Below are 21148 nucleotides of genomic sequence, written 5' to 3'. Positions count from 1 at the left end.
TCTAGAAATGCAAGTCCTTCAGTCTTCTTTCATCCTGACAGCAAATGCTCATCCTCTTGTTTTCTGTTCTTTCTGCAGTGTGCTCCATTGAAAGGTCGAGTCCAGAAGATTCTTCATTGGAGGTGGGGTGAACCTCCGCTGCCAGTCCCTGTGCCCAGACCACCTGATGCCAACCCAGAGGATTCCCCACCAAAACCGCTGCATGGACGCCCCGAGCGGGAGTTTTTTGTTAAGTGGGCTGGCTTGTCATACTGGCACTGCTCCTGGGTCACTGAGCTGCAGGTGGGTTTTGGTCACTTGTTGTCTTGTTCTCTCTTTTGCGCGGATTGAAGTGAGAATTGTTCACACAGCTGGTGTCAGCAATGTACATTCCTAGAACAGGTACAGCACGGGGGTAGATACAGAGTAAAGCTCCCTCTACACTGTCCCCATCAAACACTCCCAGGACAGGTACAGCACGGGGTTAGATACAGAGTAAAGCTCCCTCTACACTGTCCCCATCAAACACTCCCAGGACAGGTACAGCACGGGGTTAGATACAGAGTAAAGCTCCCTCTACACTGTCCCCATCAAACACTCCCAGGACAGGTACAGCACGGGGTTAGATACAGAGTAAAGCTCCCTCTACACTGTCCCCATCAAACACTCCCAGGACAGGTACAGCATAGGGTTAGATACAGAGTAAAGCTCCCTCTACACTGTCCCCATCAAACACTCCCAGGTCAGGTACAGCACGGGGTTGGATACAGAGTAAAGCTTCCTCTACACTGTCCCCATCAAACACTCCCAGGACAGGTACAGCACGGGGTTAGATACAGAGTAAAGCTCCCTCTACACTGACCCCATCAAACACTCCCAGGACAGGTACAGCACCGGATTGAGGGTCTTGGGAGCGAATTAATATGAATGGGTCCTGGGAATCTGTATTCGCAGGGAGTTGTCAGGACTGTGCAGCACAAATTGTCCACTATGTTTGTGTTGATTTTCAACAGCTGGAGATTTACCACTCAGTGATGTTCCGGAATTATCAGCGGAAAACTGACATGGACGAGCCACCTCCGTTTGATTACTGTTCTGGGGATGACGACAGCAAGAGTGAGAAGCGGAAAGCCCAGGACCCTCAGTATGCTGCCATGGAGGAGAAGTTTTACCGCTATGGGATAAAGCCTGAGTGGATGACCATCCACCGCATTCTGCAGCACAGGTTGGCCGTCTGGCAATGGGGAGGCCCTTCAACTCCTGCAGCCTTTCCACTGTTCACTTCAATCTGCATTTAAACTCTATTTAGCCACGTTGTTATCTTTTCCTAGCAAATGCCCATCGCCAGCAGGCATGAAAGATCCATAATTCATAGCTTTTCTGGGGACATTAAGGCCTTGGGGTTCCAATCAAAGAATCACATAGTGTGTGCAGCACAGACTAGGCCATTCAGCCCATCTGCATGCTGGTGTTTATGCTGCACATGAATGTTCTCCCTACTTCAACTTGCCTCATCTCAACATATCCTTCTATCATGCCTGGATTTGTATTCCCTTGAATATAGAAGATTAAGCACTGATCTAATTGATGAGGTTAAGTTGTCAGTTTTCTTTAGCTGCTGTTATTAAGGCTAATGGAACCAAGAAGGGTACATGGAGCTAAGATACAGATTAGCCCTCACCTAATTTGTCTCCTGTTTCCCTTTCTCCCTTGTGTAGTTATCTAACTTTTCCTTAAAATATATCTGTTATTTGTCTTGACCACTCCCAGTGGTAGTGGGTTCCACATTGTCACCGCTCCCTGAGTAAAGATTTTTCTCCTGACTTTTTGGGATATATTAGCCAGTATATATTTCTATGGCCCCTTTTGAAGTCCCGCAAGTCGATACATCTCTATTCCTACCCTATCATGGATCAGCTCCAACAACACAGAAGCTCAACTAGGACAAAGTAGCCCTCTGAGAAACACCCATCTGAAGATTTTGGACCTTATTTAAATGGTGCTGGGTGGTGTTAGTTTAATCAAGTTAGAATCATAGAATAGTACAGCACAGAAGGCAGGCCTTCAGCCCATCGAGCCTGAACCAGCTCTTTCGAAGAGCGATCCAGATAGTATCACTACCCCACTCATTCTCATATCCCTGCATTTTTGTTCTCTCAAGTGTTTATCCAACACTTTTGAAGGCTACACTGGAATGTGTATCCACCTTTCTATTGGGCGGTTCAATCCAAAATCCTAACCACTTGTTGCATTAAAAGGTTTTTCCTTCAGTTGCCTTTGGTTATTCTGCCAGTTACCTTAAATCTGTAGCCTGTAGTTAACAACCCTTCAGCCATTGGAAACAATTTGATGTAGGATCTCAAAGTGTATGCCTGAGGGCAATGAAGTCATCAGGGTAGATTGATTTCCATTTGGAAAACCACTCTGATGAACCAGACCCGATACTCGTTTGAAAATCAATTCTCGTCAACTCTTTGGACTTATTGCTGTTGATTTAATTTTAAGACCAGCAGAACAAATCTCATCACCTTAGGTTATGATCCCAGCCTGGGCACCTGCTTCTTTTGGACTTGGTAAAGAGTTGTCACTTGACCCAGTGGCCTCCACTCAATTCGTTATTCATCATTGCCTTATTGAACTGTGTATGAGTCAGGTGATTGCCAACCTCTGCCCAACCAACTCCCCCTCACTTCTGTCTCATTCCTTTCTGCAGCATCGACAGGAAGGGAAACTACCACTATCTGGTGAAGTGGAGAGATCTGCCTTATGACCAGGCCACCTGGGAGGAGGACGAGCTAGAAATCCCAGATTACGATTCACTCAAAGTTGCATACTGGAATCACAGGTCAGTAAGGGCAGGACACCCTGTGAGTGTGTGGCAAATCTATTGCCATATGTTATCTCAGTGTTGGGTTTATAATTTGGCATGGATAGAGGTTCAATGATGGAAAACAGAGGGGAGGAATAAACAGGTCATTTTCATACTGGCAGGATATTAACTGTGCCATACACCAGAGATCAGTGCTGCGGCCTCCGCTGTTTCCAATCTTCATTAATGACTTAGATGAAGGGACCATGTGTAATGTGCCCAAGTTTGCCAACGTTCCAAAGCTAGGGAGGAAAGTATGCTGTGAGGAAGGCACAGATTTCAATGGGATGTAGAAAGGTGAGTGGCCAATAAAGTGACATGATGTATAATCTGGGGAAATGTGAGGTTGTTCACTTTGGTAGGAATATTGGAAAAATAGAATATTTTTTTTAAATTGAAAGACTGTTAATGATGGTGTTCCAAGTGATTTGCGTGCTCTTGTTCATGAATCATAAAGTTAACAGGCAGGATATAGAATTTAGGAAGGCCTTTATCACAAGGGAATCAGAGTACAAGAATAAGCAGGTTTTGGTGCAGTTAGTACAGGACTTCCTGTGACCTCACCTGGAATACTGTAGTTTTGATTTTCACACCAAAAGGACTTGCATTCGAGTGGTGCAGTGAATGTTCACTGGATTTGTTCCCGGGATGAGATGGCCACCTTGGGAGCAGAGGCTGAGCAGAATGGACCTATACCCTCTGGCATTTAGAAGAATAAGATGTGACCTTATTCAATCTTAGAAAAGTTTTAAGAGGGCTGTTATCCCTGGCTGGAGAATCTAGAGCTAGGGGCTGTCATCTCAGGTTAAGGAATTTGTTATTGAGATGAGGAGAAATTGGGTTCAGAAATTTCCTACCCTTGAGAGCTGTGGGTGCTGAGTCATTGAGCATATCCCAGGCTACATTTGACAGATTTTTGGACACTGAGAGAATGGGTGGGGTGGTGGATATGGGAATTGGGTGGGACAGTGAAGTCGAGATTGAGATCAAGCCATGATTTTATCGAATGGCAGAGCAGGCATGAGGGACCATATGATCACCTCCTATTTTTTCCCTTACGACCTGAAATGTTGCCAGTTGTATACTGGCACGGATAGTTCAGTGCACTTGTCTGACATTCTTAAGATGGCTGCTAGCACCCAGCTTTAACCCCATGCTGTTTCTGCTGCTGCAGGGAGATGATCATCGGAGAGGAACCTACCAGGCCCAAGAAAACTAAGAAGTTCAAAAAAATCAAGGAGTTTTTGGCTGACAAGCCTCCCGGCTCGCCTACAATAGAGGTAAGTGTGCAATGGGAATATGGCACAGTCTAATGTCCTTGTCGTGGAATAGTTTGTGATTAGTATAAATCTTTGAGTAGAATATGTATTGTCAAAGGGTAGGAGGGGTGATTATTTTGCTTCAACGTAATTAAAAGACCAAGAGGTTCTGGTGATAGGGCATGGAACATAGAACATTAAGGGGTGATCGGAGTGAACTGTTAAAAGATTTTAAGGGGTAGAGGAACTGAACCCCAATAATCTCAAATCACAACTATGGGGCACACATTCAAACTCCTGAAGATAAACAGATAGGTAATGACTTTGCACAGGGTGTGTGAGTTAGAAGAGGGTAGCAGCAACAAATTGGAGGAATCTGAATTAATCTTTGGCTGTGGTTGAGTGGAGGCGTACAAGCTTGCATATGGTACCATTGGGACCAACCAAATGAATTTGCTGAACTCTTGCGGGCCCTGTGATCTGTGGGAGATTTTGGAGCACTGCAACTTTCTTCATTTCAGTGTGATGGATGAGGCAGTGTGTAATTAACAGCAGGAAATACAGAAGATTCTTTGCTCTTTTTAAGAAAAAAAGGTCTCTGTTTTTGCCATGTAATGTCAATGTTGAGGATAATTCCTGCAGCATGTGGTGAATGTTGCACTCTATAATCCTCTTGGTTAAAAAGAGACTCTTTGGTTATACCAACACGCTCCAATGTATTATCATGTAAAAATAGTTAGGAATGGAGTTGGCAAGGGCACCTGAAGGGCGAACTTGCACTCGTATAGAGCCTTTTCCACCCTTGGGACATCCTAAGGCTTCACATTCATCATTTTACTTTATATATGTACTTGAAGGTTTTATGTCACCAAACGACTTGCATGCAGTAAGGTCTCTCAAAAATGCAAATGAGATAAATGGCCAGTTGATTTTTTTTTTAATTGATGTTGGTTGAGGAATATATATTGGCTAGCATACTGGGAGAAATCCCTGGTCTCTCATAGAATAGTGCCAATAAACCTTTCACATCCAACCAAACAGCGAATGGGAGTGCAGCTGAATGCCCCAAGATGACCCCAGTGTCAGTTATGCACTGAAGCCATCGTTTGGACTGTGAGGTCTGTGCTTAAGTCCTGGTATGGGGCCTGAACTTCTCGCTCCAAGACATAAGTGCTACCAACTGAACTGAGCTGACACATCTGCCTTCACCATGTAATATGTCCACTTCATTTCCAGAACTACCCACAATTGTCTTTGCGCCCATTCTTGCCACTGACTGTAATGGCTTTCCCTGACAACTGAGGTTCTGCACAACTTTGATTTTCCTGTTCTCCAGTTATTTTGCGAATTGTATTTCTGGATATTTAAAGCTTTAAGGTTTCCCAACGTCAACTTCTGTCATTTTTTAATTCATTCATGGGTGTGGCCATGCATTTATTGCCCATCCCTTGAGGAGGTGGTGGTGAGCTGCCTTCTTGAACGGCTGCAGTCCATGTAGTGTAGGTACACCCACAGTGCTGTTAGGTGAGGAATTCCTGGATTTTGACCCAGCGACAGTGAAGGAACGGTAATATATTTCCAAGCCAGGATGATGAGTGACTTGGAGAGGAACTTCCAGATGGTAGTATTCCCATCTGTCCGTTGCCCTTGTCCTTTTAGGTGGTAGAGACTGTGGGTTTGGAAGGTGCTGTCGGAGGAACCTTGGTGAGTTCCTGCAGTGCATCTTGTAGACAGTGCATACTGTTACTACTGTTTGTCAGTGGTACAGGGAGTGAATGTTTGTGGATGGGGTGCCAAAGAAGCGGGCTGCTTTGTCCTGGAAGGTGTCAAGCTCCTTGAGTGTTGTTGGAGCTGCACTCATCCAGGCAAGTGGGGAGTATTCCATCACACTCCTGACTTGTTTTGTTTCTTTTTGTTTCTTTCCTGCAGCCAACAATTAAATATGAAGTACAGCCGGACTTCATCACGGTCACTGGTGGAACCCTGCACATGTACCAGCTGGAGGGACTAAACTGGCTGCGCTTCTCTTGGGCACAGGGCACTGACACAATCCTGGCTGATGAGATGGGACTGGGCAAGACGATCCAGACCATCGTTTTCTTGTACTCCCTGTACAAAGAGGTAAAAGGCAGTTTATGGTTTAGAATCACAGTCTTTAATATTATCTGATATGTCAGTGTTTGCTGCTAGTTAGGGTTTCAGTAATGTATGTCCAGAAGCCTGGACTCACTACTGGACACGGATCTGTACTAATAATTCAGAAGACCATATTAAAAGAATCCTCAAAGATCACTGTAATCAGTGAAGGTAACCACAGAGCTGTTGAAAAAACCCTGCTCCTTTATTAATGTCCTTTAGAGAACAAAACTCTCCATTGTTAGCCAGTCTGGGCCTGTACGTGACTCCAACCTCATACCAACATGGTTGACTCTTCCTACTGATGTGGCTATCTGACCCACTCAGTCATCACCACGTTCCTGGGGACATTTAGGGACAGGTAATAAATGCCAGCCTTGCAAATGATGCTGGTGCCCTGAGAATTTTATTTGTATGTGGAATTAAAATATTTTGCAGTGGTTGCTTGAGGTGAGGTACTAGAAGGCTGCAGGCATTACCAGTGAGAGATTAATGGACCCGGTCATGAGGTTTAGTTCCACATCTGGCATCTTCCTTTTGAAACCCACTGCTCAGCCGGTTCCTGAGAGGAAGCAGTCTGAGGGTTGAACTTTGTCTTATCATGCTCCTGTGAAGTCCCTTGGGTTGTTCTTTTATATTAAAGGTGCTATATAAACATAAGCCGCTGCTGAAGATGAAATTGAGGTCGTTTAGAGCTTAATTGCTGTTTACAGAGAGAAATTTGCAGATTTCTGGGTTATTCTTACTCCATCTCCTTTTAGGCACCCTGCATTCTGACCAGCACCCCAACTAGATTGATTAGCCGCACATGGGAACACAATTGGGATGTGTTCCCTGCTCATCCAAAACTCTGCTGCCCTATATCCGAACTTCTTTTCAATTCTTTCATGGGATGTGGGCATTGCTGTAAAGCCCAGCATTTGCCCATCCCAAATTGAGAACTGAGTGCCTTTCAGAGGGCATTTAAGAGTCAGCCACATTGCTATGGGTCTGGAGTCACATATAGGCCGGACCGGGTAAGGACAGCAGATTTCCTTCCCTAAAGGACTTTAGGGAACCAGATGGGTTTTTATGATAATCGACGATGGTTTCGTGGTCAGCATTATTGAAGCCAGCTTTTCAATTCCAGATTTTTTAATTTATTGAAATTAAATTCCTTCAGCTGCTGTGGCGAGATTTGAACCCATGTCCCCAGAGAATTCACCTGGGCCTCTCATAACTAGTAGAATGACATTTCCACTCTGCCACTGTCTCTCCCTCCTCCCTCATCCATCACCCCACTGTGCTCGCTAACTTATGCTGGCTCCCGATCTCTAATCTCCATCTTCATAACCCTCTGAGATCTCTGGACACCTCTAATTCTGGCCTCTTGCTCATCCCTGATTTCAATCGCTGCACCGCTGGTGGCCGTGCCTTCAGCTGCCTGGGCCCTTAGCTCTGGAATTCCCTCCATGACCTCCCTGCCTCTCTCACCTTCCACTGCTGCTCAAACCCTATCCCTCTAACCAAACATTTAATCAGTTTTCCTAATAAGTCTATGCCTCTGTCAGTTTTTGTTTGATGACACTCCTTTGAGCCATCTTGGGATATATAAATGCCAGCTGTTGTTATCCTTCCAAGGGAGGGTTTTCTTATTTTGGTGCAGTTAATCATTGTTCTTTTCCTTATTCTAACTCCTCAGGGACATACGAGTGGCCCATTCCTAGTCAGTGCTCCCCTGTCTACCATCATAAACTGGGAGCGAGAGTTTGAGATGTGGGCTCCAGATTTCTACGTGGTGACGTATACTGGAGACAAAGACAGCCGTGCTGTCATCCGGGAAAATGAGTTTTGCTTCGATGACAGTGCAGTTAAAGTCAGCAAGCGAGCTGTCAAAATCAGGGTAAGCCTTTGATGTTTAAAAACTGAGGGGCGGAGAGCTCACTGTCAGACTTGTGTTCCTCAGTTTTAGTGTCCAGTGTGAGTGTAAGGCCCAATGCCTAAAGTGGAGAGCTATCCAGGGGACCACTGACACTGTCACTGGAAAGTAACCTGGAGGAACCTAAACAGGGGAAAGGAATAACTCAACAATATAAATCTATCCTTGTGCAGCAAGGGGTAAACTGTTCTAACTAATGTTTGTTCTGTAGAGCCAAGCGCAGGTGAAGTTCCACGTTTTGTTGACCTCCTATGAGCTGATTACCATCGACCAGGCAGCTCTGAGCTCCATTAAATGGGCCTCTCTAGTAGTGGATGAAGCGCACAGGCTGAAGAACAACCAGTCCAAGGTGAGATTGAGTGGGATGTGCTCTATCCTGTTCTGTCACTTAACATCATTATCATTAACATTTTCTAGCAGTGCCTTATTTAAAGTTGATTACTGACTTTCTAAAAACTCTTCCTACTGTTTTATCGCTACTCCCTGATGAAGAAGCTGTCTCCAGCTGGGATGTGGGAGGCAGTTGCCTCCTGGTTCCACCCCTCAAGAAGTAATGCATTCAATGGCTGCGGGCATTGCTGGCAAAGGTGACATTGCCCATCCCTAGTTGCCCTGATGAGGTGGTAACTGAGTGTCTCACTCGGCCAATCAGAAATTCTGATTGCTGTATTAATTTGCTGATATTTCTTCAGTTTTTCAGAGTGTTGAATGGTTATAAAATTGACTGGAAGTTGTTGCTGACGGGGACACCGCTACAAAACAATCTAGAAGAACTCTTCCATCTGCTCAACTTTCTCACACCTGACCGTTTCAAGTAAGTGTTGTTCTCGTAAAGACCGGGGAAAGAGAACTTTCATTTATTTTAGACCTTTCACAGCTTCAGCAGGTCTCTAAGCACTTTACAACTAAGGAAGTATTTTTTTGAAGTGTAGTCGCTGTTGTAATGTAGGAAACTCAGCAGCTGATTTGCACACAGCAAGATCCCACAAACCATAATATTATTGTGAACAAATCTTGTGATTCTTGTGCAGTAAATACTGGCCAAGACACTGGGGTGAACTCCCCTCGTCGTCTTTGGAATAATGCTGAGGCCCTGTCATTTTTATTTTTAAAAAGAAAAACAATTGAAATACGTGAAGGCTACAAAAAATAAAATCCATTAGATTTAGTTAAATTTAGTTAAGTCAAAGCCTTTTCAAGAAGCTGAACAGATAGTAATATTCAAAGTCACTTAAATATGGCATTGGCTGTGTTTTTCCCCTTGAGAGGGCAGATGAGAGCTTACCTTGTGTCACCTCAGGTCAGTGCTACCCACTGAGCCATTGCTTACAAGCCTGGATAGGAGAAAACATGAGGCAGAGGGCAGGGCTAGAGCACCTCCCTGTCTGCTTCTGTTAGGCTTCTTTCAAAGCCAATTGCTGCAGTTTCTACACCCGTTCCTTGTAGATGTTCTTGGTTGCAATGGGAAGGAAATAGGGTGTTAGTCAACTCCCTTCCAATTCTGTCTCAAATTAGATCAGTTCAGAAAAAAATTATCTTTAAACTAGAAAGACTTGCAAAGTGCTTCAGCACAATAAATTCCCTTCATATACGCGCTCCTGTTTTGTAGGAGAGCGTGTCTGCCATTTGGCGCACAGTAAGATCTCACGAATAGCAATGAAATAAATGCCCAGTTCATCTGTCTTTGGTTGAGTGAGGAATTGGCCAAGAGAAGGATCCTGCTCTGCCATGGAATCCTCATTCCCATACATCAGCTGAAGGATGATTCCTCTGTGCAGCATGCCCTCAGCACTCTGCTGGGAGCATCAGCCTAGATTTACACCCCCCTGTTTCTGGTGGGGGGCATGAACCTAGGACCTCCTGACTGAGGTCAGAGCGCTATCAATTGAACCAAACCAACACCTCAAAAGTTAAGCCATTAATTTCCTAGTTCGCAACCCTGGCCTCTTTCATCACTTCACCATTGACAGCTGTGCCTTCAGTTATCTCGGTCTAAACCTCTCTGTCTATCATCCTCCTGTAAGTCACTCCTATCTTAATGAAACTTGATTATCAAATCAGAATTTGATAATCACTCCCGTGAAGTCCCTTGGGAAGTTTTGTCACATTAAATTTTCGATACTAACGTTGTTACTGATGCAGCAGGCTCAACAGTGTGTGAAGCTTCAGCCCCCAGTATGTGTTCAGTGGCCACCTAAAGCCCAGCTCTCACTTCCTTTCTCTTTCAGCAATCTGGAGGGCTTTCTCGAAGAATTTGCTGACATCTCGAAGGAGGACCAGATCAAGAAGCTCCACGATCTCCTCGGTCCCCACATGCTACGACGCCTTAAGACCGATGTCTTCAAGAACATGCCCTCCAAGACCGAACTGATTGTGCGTGTGGAGTTAAGCACGATGCAAAAGTAAGTAACCATCGTTTGGGCCTCTGTGCCCAACACAGTGATGGTGGCTGGATCCTTCATCTTCACAAGATTCACATTGTGGCGGGTAAGGAGGAAAAGGTCAAGGAATGTGGAGTCCATTCAGCTCCTCTGACACCCTCCATCCAGACACTGAGAGATTATTCTGTCACTGGCACCCCTCCCACACTGCCTGCCGATCCCCTACTTTAAAGAACCTGAAATGTGCATTTACACCCCGTTTTGATGGGGAGGAGGGAGAACATACGAAATAGGAGCAGGAGTAGACCATTCGGCCTGTCGAGCCTGCCCCGCAATTCAATAAGATCATGGCTGATTGGCTTGTATTTCTAATTCCACATTCCCATCTACCCCCGATAACCTTAGATTCCTAGGCAAGGGAATTAATCTACCTCCATCTTAAAGATATTCATTGACCCTGCCTACAATGCCTTCTGTGGCAGAGAGTTCCAAAGTTGCACAACGCTCAGAAAAAATTCTCCTCATCTCTGTCCTATAAGGGTGACCCCTAATTTTATAGCAGTGCCCCCTAGTTCTGGACTCACCCACAAGGGGAAACATCCTTTCCATGTCCACCTAGTCAATACCATTCAGGATCTTGTACACTTCAATCAAGTCAGCCCTCACTCTTCTAAACTCCAGTGGAAACAAGCCTGGCCTGTCCAACTTTTCCTCATAAGACAACCCACTCATTCCAGGTATCAGTTTAGTAAACCCCCTCTGAACCTCCAAAGCACTTACACCCTTCCTCCTTTCCATTAGCCGCCTTAATTATTTGTTGTACCTGCATAGTAACTTTTTGTGACTCGTGCACGAGAACACCTAGATCCCTCTGCACCTCGGAATTCTAGAGTCGTTCTCTATTTAAGTAATACTCTTCCTGCCAAAGTGAACAACTTCACATTTTCCCACATTATATTCCATCTGCCAGATTTTTTCCCACTCACTCAACCTTTCTATATCTGTCTGAAACCACCTTATGTCCTCTTCACAATGTACTTTTCTACCTATCTTAGTGTCATCTGCAAATTTAGCTACCGCGCCTTCACTCGCCTCATCTAAGTCATTGATATAAATGGTAAAAAGTTGAGGCCCCAGTACGGACCCCCACGGGACTCCACTCGTTACATTCTGCCAGTCAGAAAATGACCCATTTATGCATACTGTTTTTTCCCAGCCAGCCAATCTCCTATCCATGCTAATATGTTACCCCCTACACCGTGGGCTTTTATTTTCCGCAATAACCTCTGATGTGGCACCTTATTGAATGCCTTCTGGAAATCCAAGCACAGCACATCTACTGGCTCCCCTTTATCCACGGCACATGTTACTCCTTCAAAGAACTCCAATAAATTGGTTCAACATTATCCCCCTTTCACAAAACCACGTTCACTCTTCCCGGTTACCTTGAGTTTTTCTAAATGTCCAGCTGTAACCTCCTTAATGATCGATTCTAGCACCTTCCCCATGACTGACATCAGGCTAACTGACCTATAGTTTCCTGTTTTCTGCCTCCCTCCCTTCTTGAATAGAGGGGTTATATTTGCTACTTTCCAGTCTGATGGAACCTTTCCAGAATGTAGGGAATTTTGGAAAATTAACACCAATGCAGCTACTACCTCATTAGCCACCTTTTTTAAGAGCCTAGGATGAAGTCCATCAGGACCCGGAGACTTGTCAGCTGCAGCTCCATCAGTTTGCTCAGTACCACTTCCCTAGTGATTGTAATTTCAACAAGTTCCCCTCTCCCTTCCACGTCTTGATTTACCGCTATTACTGGAATATTTTTTGTATCTCCTCTCGTGAAGACAGAAGCAACATATTTGTTCATTTCATCTGCCGTTTCCTTATTAACTCCCCATTCTCATTCCCTGGAGGACCAACAAATTTCCTGTTTAAATACTGGTAGAAACTCTTGCTATCCATTTTTATTTTTCTAGCTAGCTTCCCCCTTCTTCAATTCCTTTCCCCTGATTTAACCTTTTAGTCGTTCTCTGCTGTTCTTTATATTCTGATCAATCGCCTGACTTGCCACTCATCTTTGTGTAGTTGTATGCTTTTTCCTTAAGTTTGATGCTTTCCTTAACAACTTTCGTTAACCAAGGATGGTGGCTTCTTCCCTTAGAATATTCTTTTATAGACGGAATATACTTATTATAAATATTCTGAAATGTCCCCTTAAATGTCTCTCACTCCTCCTCTATTAATCTATCCTTTAGCCTAGTATCCCAGTTCACTTCAGCTAGCACAGCTCTCATGCCCACATAGTTGCTCTTATTTAAGTTTAAAAGACCCGTGCTTTTCTCTTTCAAACTGGATGTAAAATTCAATCATATTATGGTCGCTGCCACCTAGGGGTGCCTTTACTCTGAGGTCATTAATTAATCTTGTCACATTACATAATACCAAGTCTTAATATAACCTGCTCTCTAGTTGGTTCCAGAACGTGCTGCTCTAAGAAATTGTCTCAAACATTTTATGAACTCCTCATCCAGACTACTACTGCCAATCTGTTTTTTTTCAGTTTATATATAGATTAAAGTCACCCATGATTTTTGCTGTCCCTTTATCACAAGCTCCCAATGTTCTTCTTATATACTTTGTCCTACATTGTGGTTACTGTTTAGAGGGCATGTAGACCACTCCCACTAGTGACTTTTTCACCCTACTATTCCTCATCTCCACCCAAACCAATTCTACATCCTGATCTCCTGAATCAAGGTCATCTCTAACTATTGCACCAGTGCCATCCTTGATTAACAGTGCTACCCCTCCACCTTTTACCTAGCTTCCTATTCTTCTTGAATATCACATATCCCTTAATATTCAGGACCCAATCCTTGTCATCCTGCAGCCATGTCTCCTTAATGGCTATAAGATCCTATCTATTTACTTCAACTGCACTATCAATTCATCTACTTTATGAATGTAGTGCGCATTCAGATACAGAGCCTTTAGTTTTGTCTTTGTTATCTTTGTAACCTGTAGTCTTGACTGTTGGTGCATTCTTAGGTTTCTTTTCTCTTCACCTTCCTGCCGTTCTCTGACCCTCACTTCTCATATTACGACTTTACTCTCCTGCTTCACCTCTACCCCACGATTTATAACATCTGCCCAAGTGATATCCAAGATATGTTAAATGCTAACCACTATTAACGAGTCCCTACACTTGTATTCGATAACTCCTCCACCCCAGCACAGACCCCAACTAAATCAGATGCATAAATCTGTAACCTATTTACTGTTTTTCAGAAAATACTATAAATTTATTTTGACGAGGAACTTTGATGCACTGAACTCCAAAGGTGGTGGGAACCAGGTGTCACTGCTGAATATTATGATGGATCTGAAGAAATGTTGTAACCACCCTTATCTCTTCCCAGTGGCTGCCATGGTATGTGACTGCTGTATTTTGTTTCTGGCGCTGTCGCGTTTTTACCATTGCCTGCAGTCTGCAGGGCTGCCTCTTAAAGATTACAGCCAGTAATGAGGGGCTTGTGTTGCAAGCAGTGAGCCATCGCATGGTGTCAGCGGAAAAAGTAGCCAGTTCCAAGCAGTAGTGGGCGGTTTGGCTGAGATGTCTTAAAGGTGGTGAGAAAGGGTAACATAGCAACAGGAGGCCATTCAGCCCCTCCAGCTTGCCCCACTTTTTAATCAAATTATACTTACTTAAGCTCCATTTTCCCACCTTAGCTCCATAGTCCTTGATAACCCTTTGCTCAACAAAAATCTCTCCTTTTCAAGCGTGAAGGTTCCATTTGACCCCATTCTCTCTTCCCCTCCCCACCGTCCCGTAGACTCGCACTGGACCAAGGGAAGCTGTCTGGCCCATCATACCTATGCCAGCTCTTTGAAAGAATTATCCAATGAATCCAACTCTCCTCTTTCCTCAGCTCTAACTTTTTGCCACTTGCTTCAAATCTGACTATCCTGATTACTGGCCTTTCTACCACTGAAAACAAAGTAAATAAGGAGAAACTATCCAAACCCTTGTATGTAGTTATGGGCTCTATAATTAAAAAAAACAATTCCTGGTATGTCTTGAGTTGCTATTGCAGTGATGGGGAAGGGGCAGTACAGTACAGCACAGATCTGATACAGAGCCTTTAGTTTTGTCTTTGGATTCTCACTGCTTAAATACTGGGCCATCAGATCATCCACTCACCCCAGGCTGGTGAAGAGAAAAATCAGCCATAGTTACAACATCCATGACTATCTGGCGATGGCACTGGCAAACGTGTGTGTGAATGTTGGTGAAAACAAGGTCAGGTTCAACTGTCATACCCTCCACACTCTCCCATGCTGCATGTTGTGTAGGCTCTTGGACAAAGCACTAGAACGCATGTTCGTACTCTAGTGCCCTTCAGGAGCGGCATGTGTGTGTGTCTGGGAACCTCTTACTGAAAGGTGGTGGTAACAAGGTATAGGAAGCATTGTCAATTCTGCTAATTTTACTTTATCCTAACATACTTGTGTTTAGAGGTCTGTTCTTGAGTGTCTGCTGCTCCATTTCCCTTTGCTGCAGGAGTCTGCAAAGTTACCGAATGGTGCATATGAAGGCAGCGGGTTGATCAAGTCATCTGGGAAGCTAACACTCCTTCAGAAGATGCTGAAGAAACTGAAGGCTCAGGGCCACAGGGTGCTGATATTTTCTCAGGTATGGTAGTCCCAGGGCCACAGGGTGCTGCTATTTTCTCGGGTACGGTAATCCCAGGGTTTGGGGTGCTGCTATTTTCTTGGGTACGGTAGTCCCAGGGCTCAGGGTGCTGCTTTTTTTCTCGGGTACGGTATTCCCAGGGCTCAGGGTGCTGCTTTTTTTCTCAGGTATGGTATTCCCAGGGCTCAGGGTGCTGCTTTTTTCTCAGGTATGGTAATCCCAGGGTGCTGAGGGAGGGCCCACCATCCGTGGTTAACTAAAGTTATACAATATCAAACTTAAAAGAAAAAGTATATAATTACGCAAAGACAGGTGGCAGGTCAGAAGATTGGAAAGAATACAAAGAACAGCGAAGAACTACAAAAAGATTAATAAGGAGGGAAAAGTTAGTACGAGAGAAAGCTAGCTAGTAACAAAGACGGATAGTAAGAGTTTCCATAGATATTTAAATAAGAAAAGAGTTAACAAAGTGAGCGTTGGACCTATAGAAAGTACATCTGGGGAACTGATAATAGAAAGTAGGGAGATGGTGGATGAATTAAGCAGGTATTTTGCCTCAGTCTTCACTATAGAGGACACAAGTAACATCCCGGAAATAGCTTTAAATCAGGAAATGGAAGGGAGGGAGGAACTTGGCAAAATTGCAATCACCAGGGAAGTAGTATTAAGCAAATTATTGGGGCTGCGGGCTGACAAATCTCTAGGTCCGGATGGATTTCACCCTAAATTCTTGAAAGAAGTGGCTAGTGAGATAGTTGATGCACTGGTTTTAATTTTCCAAAATTCCCTAGGTTCGGCGAAGGTTCCATTAGATTGGAAAATAGCAAACATATAACTGCTTTATTCAAAAAGGGAGGGAGACAGAAAAGAAGCTACAGGCCAGTTAACCTAACATCTGTCATAAGGAAAATGTTAGAAGCTATTATTAAAGATGTTATAGCAGGGCACTTAGTAAAGTTTAAGTCAGTCAAGCAGAGTCAACATGGTTTTGCGAAAGGGAAATCATGTTTAACCAATTTGTTGGAGTTCTTTGAACGTGTCACATGTGCTGTGGATAAAGGGGGAGTGGTGGATGTACTGTACTTAGATTTCCAGAAGGCATTTGATAAAGTGCCACATCAAAGGTTATTGCAGAAAATAAAAGCTCATGGCTTAGGGGGTAACATATTGGCGTGGATAGAAGATTGGCTAGCTAACAGGAAACAGAGAGGAGGCATAAATGGGTCATTTTCTGGTTGGCAGGATGTGACAAGTGGTGTGTCACAGGGATCTGTGCTGGGGCCTCAACTTTATAAATGACTTGGATGAAGGGACCAAAGGATGGTGGCTAAATTTGCTGATGACACAAAGATAGGTAGGAAAGTAAATTGTGAAGAGGACGTAAGGAGGCTTCAAAGCGACATAAATAGGTTAATTGAGTGGGCAAAGATCTGGCAGATGGAGTATAATGTGGGCAAATGTGAAATTGTTCATTTTAGCAGCAAGAATAAAAAAGAAGCTTATTATCTAAATGGTGAGAGATTGCAGAGCTCTGAGATTCAGAGGGATCTGGGTGTCCTAGTGCATGAATCACAACAGATTAGTATGCAGGTATAGCAGGTAATTAGGAAAGCTAATAGAATGTTATCACTTATTGTGAGGGGAATGGTATATAAAAGTAGGGAGATTATGCTTCAGTTGTACAGGACATTGGTGAGACCACATCTGCAGTACTGTGTACAGTATTGGTCTCCTTATTTAAGGAAGGATGTAAATGTGTTGGAAGCAGTTCAGAGAAGGTTTACTAGACTAATACCTGGAATGGGCGGGTTGTCCTATGAGGAAAGGCTGGACAGGTTAGGCTTGTATCCACTGGAGTTTAGAAGAGTGAGGCAACTTAATTGAAACCATTAAGATCCTGAGGGGTCTTGACAGGGTGGATGTGGAGAGGATGTTTCCTCTTGTGGGAGAATCTAGAACTAGGGGTCACTGATTAAAAATAAGGGGTCGCTCATTTAAGACAGAGATGAGGAGAATTTTTCTCAGGGGGTTGAAAGTCTTTGGAACGCTCTTACTCAAAAAGCAGTGGAAGCAGAGTCTTTGAATATTTTTAAGGCAGAGTTAGATAGATTCTTGATTAACAAGGGGGTGAAAGGTTATCGGGGGTAGGCAGGAATGTGGGGTTGAGGTTACATTCAGATCAGCCATGATCATATTGAATGGCGGAGCAGGCTCGAGGGGCCAAGTAGCCTACTCCTCCTAATTCATATATTCGAGTTTCCTACCTTCAGCATCAACTTTCCACAGTTGGGTTTGAAGTCAGACCTGCTGGGTTGCTCCTCCAGTACTATGGGTGGGTCAGTGGTGCGGGCCGGTGGTGGTGGGGGGGGGGCGGCGGAGGAGGGGTGTGTGTGTGATGCGTTTGGGTTCCATGTTCCCACTAACTTGCAGCAATCCAGAACGTACCATGTGCACACAGCAATGAAAGATTAGAAGGCATGTTGATTGGGTTGGGACAGTCTTTTTAAGAATGTGCCCAGTAGAATACAATTGAAGCCCATCTTGACTTCATCTGCTGTCTGTAGTCTTGCTGCTTTGTGTCTCTTGGGCCTTATTTCACCCCCTAGCAGCTTTGGGATGTTTGCAGAAACATGCAGGATTGGAAGGAGCGAGGAAAGGGACGATGAGTGACCTCTAAAAAAACAAATGAAGAATTGATCTGGCCAATATTCTTGGTGAAAACAGTAGAAAAGTGTCCATGTCTAGGTAATAGCTTTACGATTTGGCTGGAAATAATCAGGAGGAACCTTTCTGCTGTGTTTATATTGAAGCTACTGATGTACAGGCCAGAAGAAAACAACCTTCTCTGTTTAAAATGTCACTCATGTGGCATGATCTCTATGGGCTGAATGGCTTCTTTCTGTGCCATAAATGACTCTGACTGTGTCACATGCACTTCACCTGCATGCCACACCACACACTTCATAAGCTATGTGTCATGTGAACACACCCCACACTGTACCATGAATGCCTTACGGAATGTGCCACAAGAGCACCACATGACACTTTTTTCACTCATTCATGGGATGCGGGCGTCGCTGGCAGCATCTATTGCCCACCCCTAATTGCCCTTGTTCAGAGGGCATTTAAGAGTCAGCCACATTGCTCTGCTCTGGGCCTGGAGTCACAGGTAGGCCAGAACAGGTAAGGATGGCAATAGCTTTGTGGTCATCATCAGACTTCTAATTCCAGATTGGTTTTTTTATTGAACTCTGATTTCACCATCTGCCATGGTGGAATTTGAACCCAGAGCATTAGCCCAGGTCTCTGGAATACATATCCAGTGATAATGCCGCTATGCCACTACCTCCCCCTGCTAGGCAAAATATGCTAGGTAATAAACAAACCACCCACACCATGTGGAATGTGCCACATGAAAATACACTCTGCCACCGACACGCCACATGAAATGTGCTATGTGAATACCACACCAAACTCTGAATGAACACATTAATTCTTGGTATCTTTCAAAGTACGTTCTTTCAAGCTTTTTTTAAAACTGGACTTTGTTCTGGAAGCTTCCCCGAAACCTGAAAACAACCTTGACGCTGGCTTTCCCTTTCTCAGATGACTAAAATGTTGGACTTGTTGGAAGACTTCATGGACTATGAGGGCTACAAGTACGAAAGGATTGATGGGAGTGTCACTGGTGCAATGAGGCAGGAAGCTATCGATAGATTTAACAGTGAGTGCTAACAGAGTCAATCTTCAGTCGGTTTCTGAGCGAGGGTTACCCGGATTTTGGTATCTTCCCTCTGCTCCTGCCCCCTCAATCGCACTGTGTTTTTTTACCCTCTCTCCTGTCCCCTTCAATCACACTTTTTTACCCTCGGCTCCTGTCCCTCTCGATTGCACCGTGTTTTAAACCCTCTGCTCCTGTCCCCCTCGATCGCACCGTGTTTTAAACCCTCTGCTCCTGTCCCCTTCGATCGCACCGTGTTTTAAACCCTCTGCTCCTGTCCCCCTTCGATCGCACGTTTTTTACCCTCTGCTCCTGTCCCCTTCGATCGCACCGTGTTTTTAACCCTCTGCTCCTGTCCCCTTCGATCGCACCGTGTTTTTAACCCTCTGCTCCTGTCCCCTTCGATCGCACCGTGTTTTTAACCCTCTGCTCCTGTCCCCCTCGATTGCACCGTGTTTTAAACCCTCTGCTCCTGTTCCCCTCGATCGCACTGTGTTTTTAACCCTCTGCTCCTGTCCCCCTTCGATCGCACCGTGTTTTTAACCCTCTGCTCCTGTCCCCTTCGATCGTACTGTGTTTTAAACCCTCTGCTCCTGTCCCCCTCGATCGCACTGTGTTTTTAACCCTCTGCTCCTGTCCCCTTCGATCGTACTGTGTTTTAAACCCTCTGCTCCTGTCCCCTTCGATCGCACCGTGTTTTTAACCCTCTGCTCCTGTCCCCCTCGATTGCACCGTGTTTTAAACCCTCTGCTCCTGTTCCCCTCGATCGCACTGTGTTTTTAACCCTCTGCTCCTGTCCCCCTTCGATCGCACCGTGTTTTTAACCCTCTGCTCCTGTCCCCTTCGATCGTACTGTGTTTTAAACCCTCTGCTCCTGTCCCCCTCGATCGCACTGTGTTTTTAACCCTCTGCTCCTGTCCCCTTCGATCGTACTGTGTTTTAAACCCTCTGCTCCTGTCCCCCTCGATCGCACTGTGTTTTTAACCCTCTGCTCCTGACCCCCTTCGATCGCATGTTTTTTACCCTCTGCTCCTGTCCCCCTTCGATCGCACCGTGTTTTTAACCCCCTGCTCCTGTCCCCCTCGATCGCACCGTGTTTTTAACCCCCTGCTCCTGTCCCCCTCGATCGCACCGTGTTTTTAACCCCCTGCTCCTGTCCCTTTTGATCGCACCGTGTTTTTAACCCTCTGCTCCTGTCCCTTTCGATCGCACCGTGTTTTTAACCCTCTGCTCCTGTCCCTTTCGATCGCACCGTGTTTTTACCCTCTGCTGTTGTCCCTTTCGATCGCACCGTGTTTTTAACCCTCTGCTCCTGTCCCTTTCGATCGCACCGTGTTTTTACCCTCTGCTACACCCTCAATTGCACTGTGATTTTTGTTCTTTCTCAGCGCCAGGAGCTGTACAGTTTTGCTTCCTGCTGTCAACCAGAGCCGGGGGTCTTGGAATTAATTTGGCCACAGCTGACACGGTCATCATCTTCGACTCAGACTGGAACCCCCACAACGATATCCAGGTGAGGGGGTGGCAATAATATCGAGGGTGTAGAATGGGGGTGGGGTGAGTGTTCACAATCAGCACAGGCAGTGGGAGCTTCACCCAGTATCCACACTGCAGCAGGGACAACAGACAGGACAGGAGGGAACTGGACAGACCATTCCCCTCCTTGCTACAGGCACCCAGGGAGCGTGTTAGTGGGGTGGTGTAAAAAGCATATGGGACACTTGCCTTTATCAATCGAGGCATTGATTACAAAAGTAGGGAGGTCATGTTGGAGTTGTATAGAACCTTGGTGAGGCCACAGCTGGAGTACTGTGTGCAGTTCTGGTTGCCACATTATAGGAAGGATGTGATTGCACTGGAGGGGGTGCAGAGGAGATTCACCAGGATGTTGCCTGGGATGAAACATTTAAGTTATGAAGAGAGGTTGGATAGACTTGGGTTGTTTTCGCTGGAGCAGAGAAGACTGAGGGGTGACCTGATTGAGGGTACAAGATTGAAGGGCATGGACAGGGTGGATAGGGAGCAGCTGTTCCCCTTAGTTGAAGGGTCAGTCACGAGGGGACATAAGTTCAAGGTGAGGGGCAGGAGGTTTAGGGGGGATGTGAGGAAAAACTTTTTTACCCAGAGGGTGGTGACGGTCTGGAATGCGCTGCCTGGGAGGGTGGTGGAGGTGGGTTGCCTCACATCCT

General features: G+C 45.1%; 1 protein-coding gene across 1 annotated transcript in view; it reads left to right on the top strand.

The window, feature by feature from the left end:
* LOC144671722 (chromodomain-helicase-DNA-binding protein 3-like) overlaps window positions 1-21148 on the top strand; it is a 100334-nt gene that overhangs the window by 24113 nt on the left and 55073 nt on the right. The window contains exons 10-22 of the mRNA XM_078533734.1: window positions 79-282; window positions 993-1204; window positions 2693-2824; window positions 4023-4128; window positions 6037-6228; window positions 7925-8125; window positions 8373-8510; window positions 8854-8975; window positions 10390-10563; window positions 13834-13975; window positions 15107-15238; window positions 18845-18962; window positions 20348-20472. Coding sequence (XP_078389860.1) covers window positions 79-282; window positions 993-1204; window positions 2693-2824; window positions 4023-4128; window positions 6037-6228; window positions 7925-8125; window positions 8373-8510; window positions 8854-8975; window positions 10390-10563; window positions 13834-13975; window positions 15107-15238; window positions 18845-18962; window positions 20348-20472 — 1998 coding nt within the window. The remainder of the gene's footprint in view (window positions 1-78; window positions 283-992; window positions 1205-2692; window positions 2825-4022; window positions 4129-6036; window positions 6229-7924; window positions 8126-8372; window positions 8511-8853; window positions 8976-10389; window positions 10564-13833; window positions 13976-15106; window positions 15239-18844; window positions 18963-20347; window positions 20473-21148) is intronic.

This window comes from Cetorhinus maximus, chromosome 34, assembly GCF_964194155.1.
Source record: "Cetorhinus maximus chromosome 34, sCetMax3.hap1.1, whole genome shotgun sequence".
NCBI lineage: Eukaryota > Metazoa > Chordata > Chondrichthyes > Lamniformes > Cetorhinidae > Cetorhinus > Cetorhinus maximus.
Note: the sequence above shows the minus strand (reverse complement) of the source record. Positions and strands in the feature narration are given on the sequence as shown.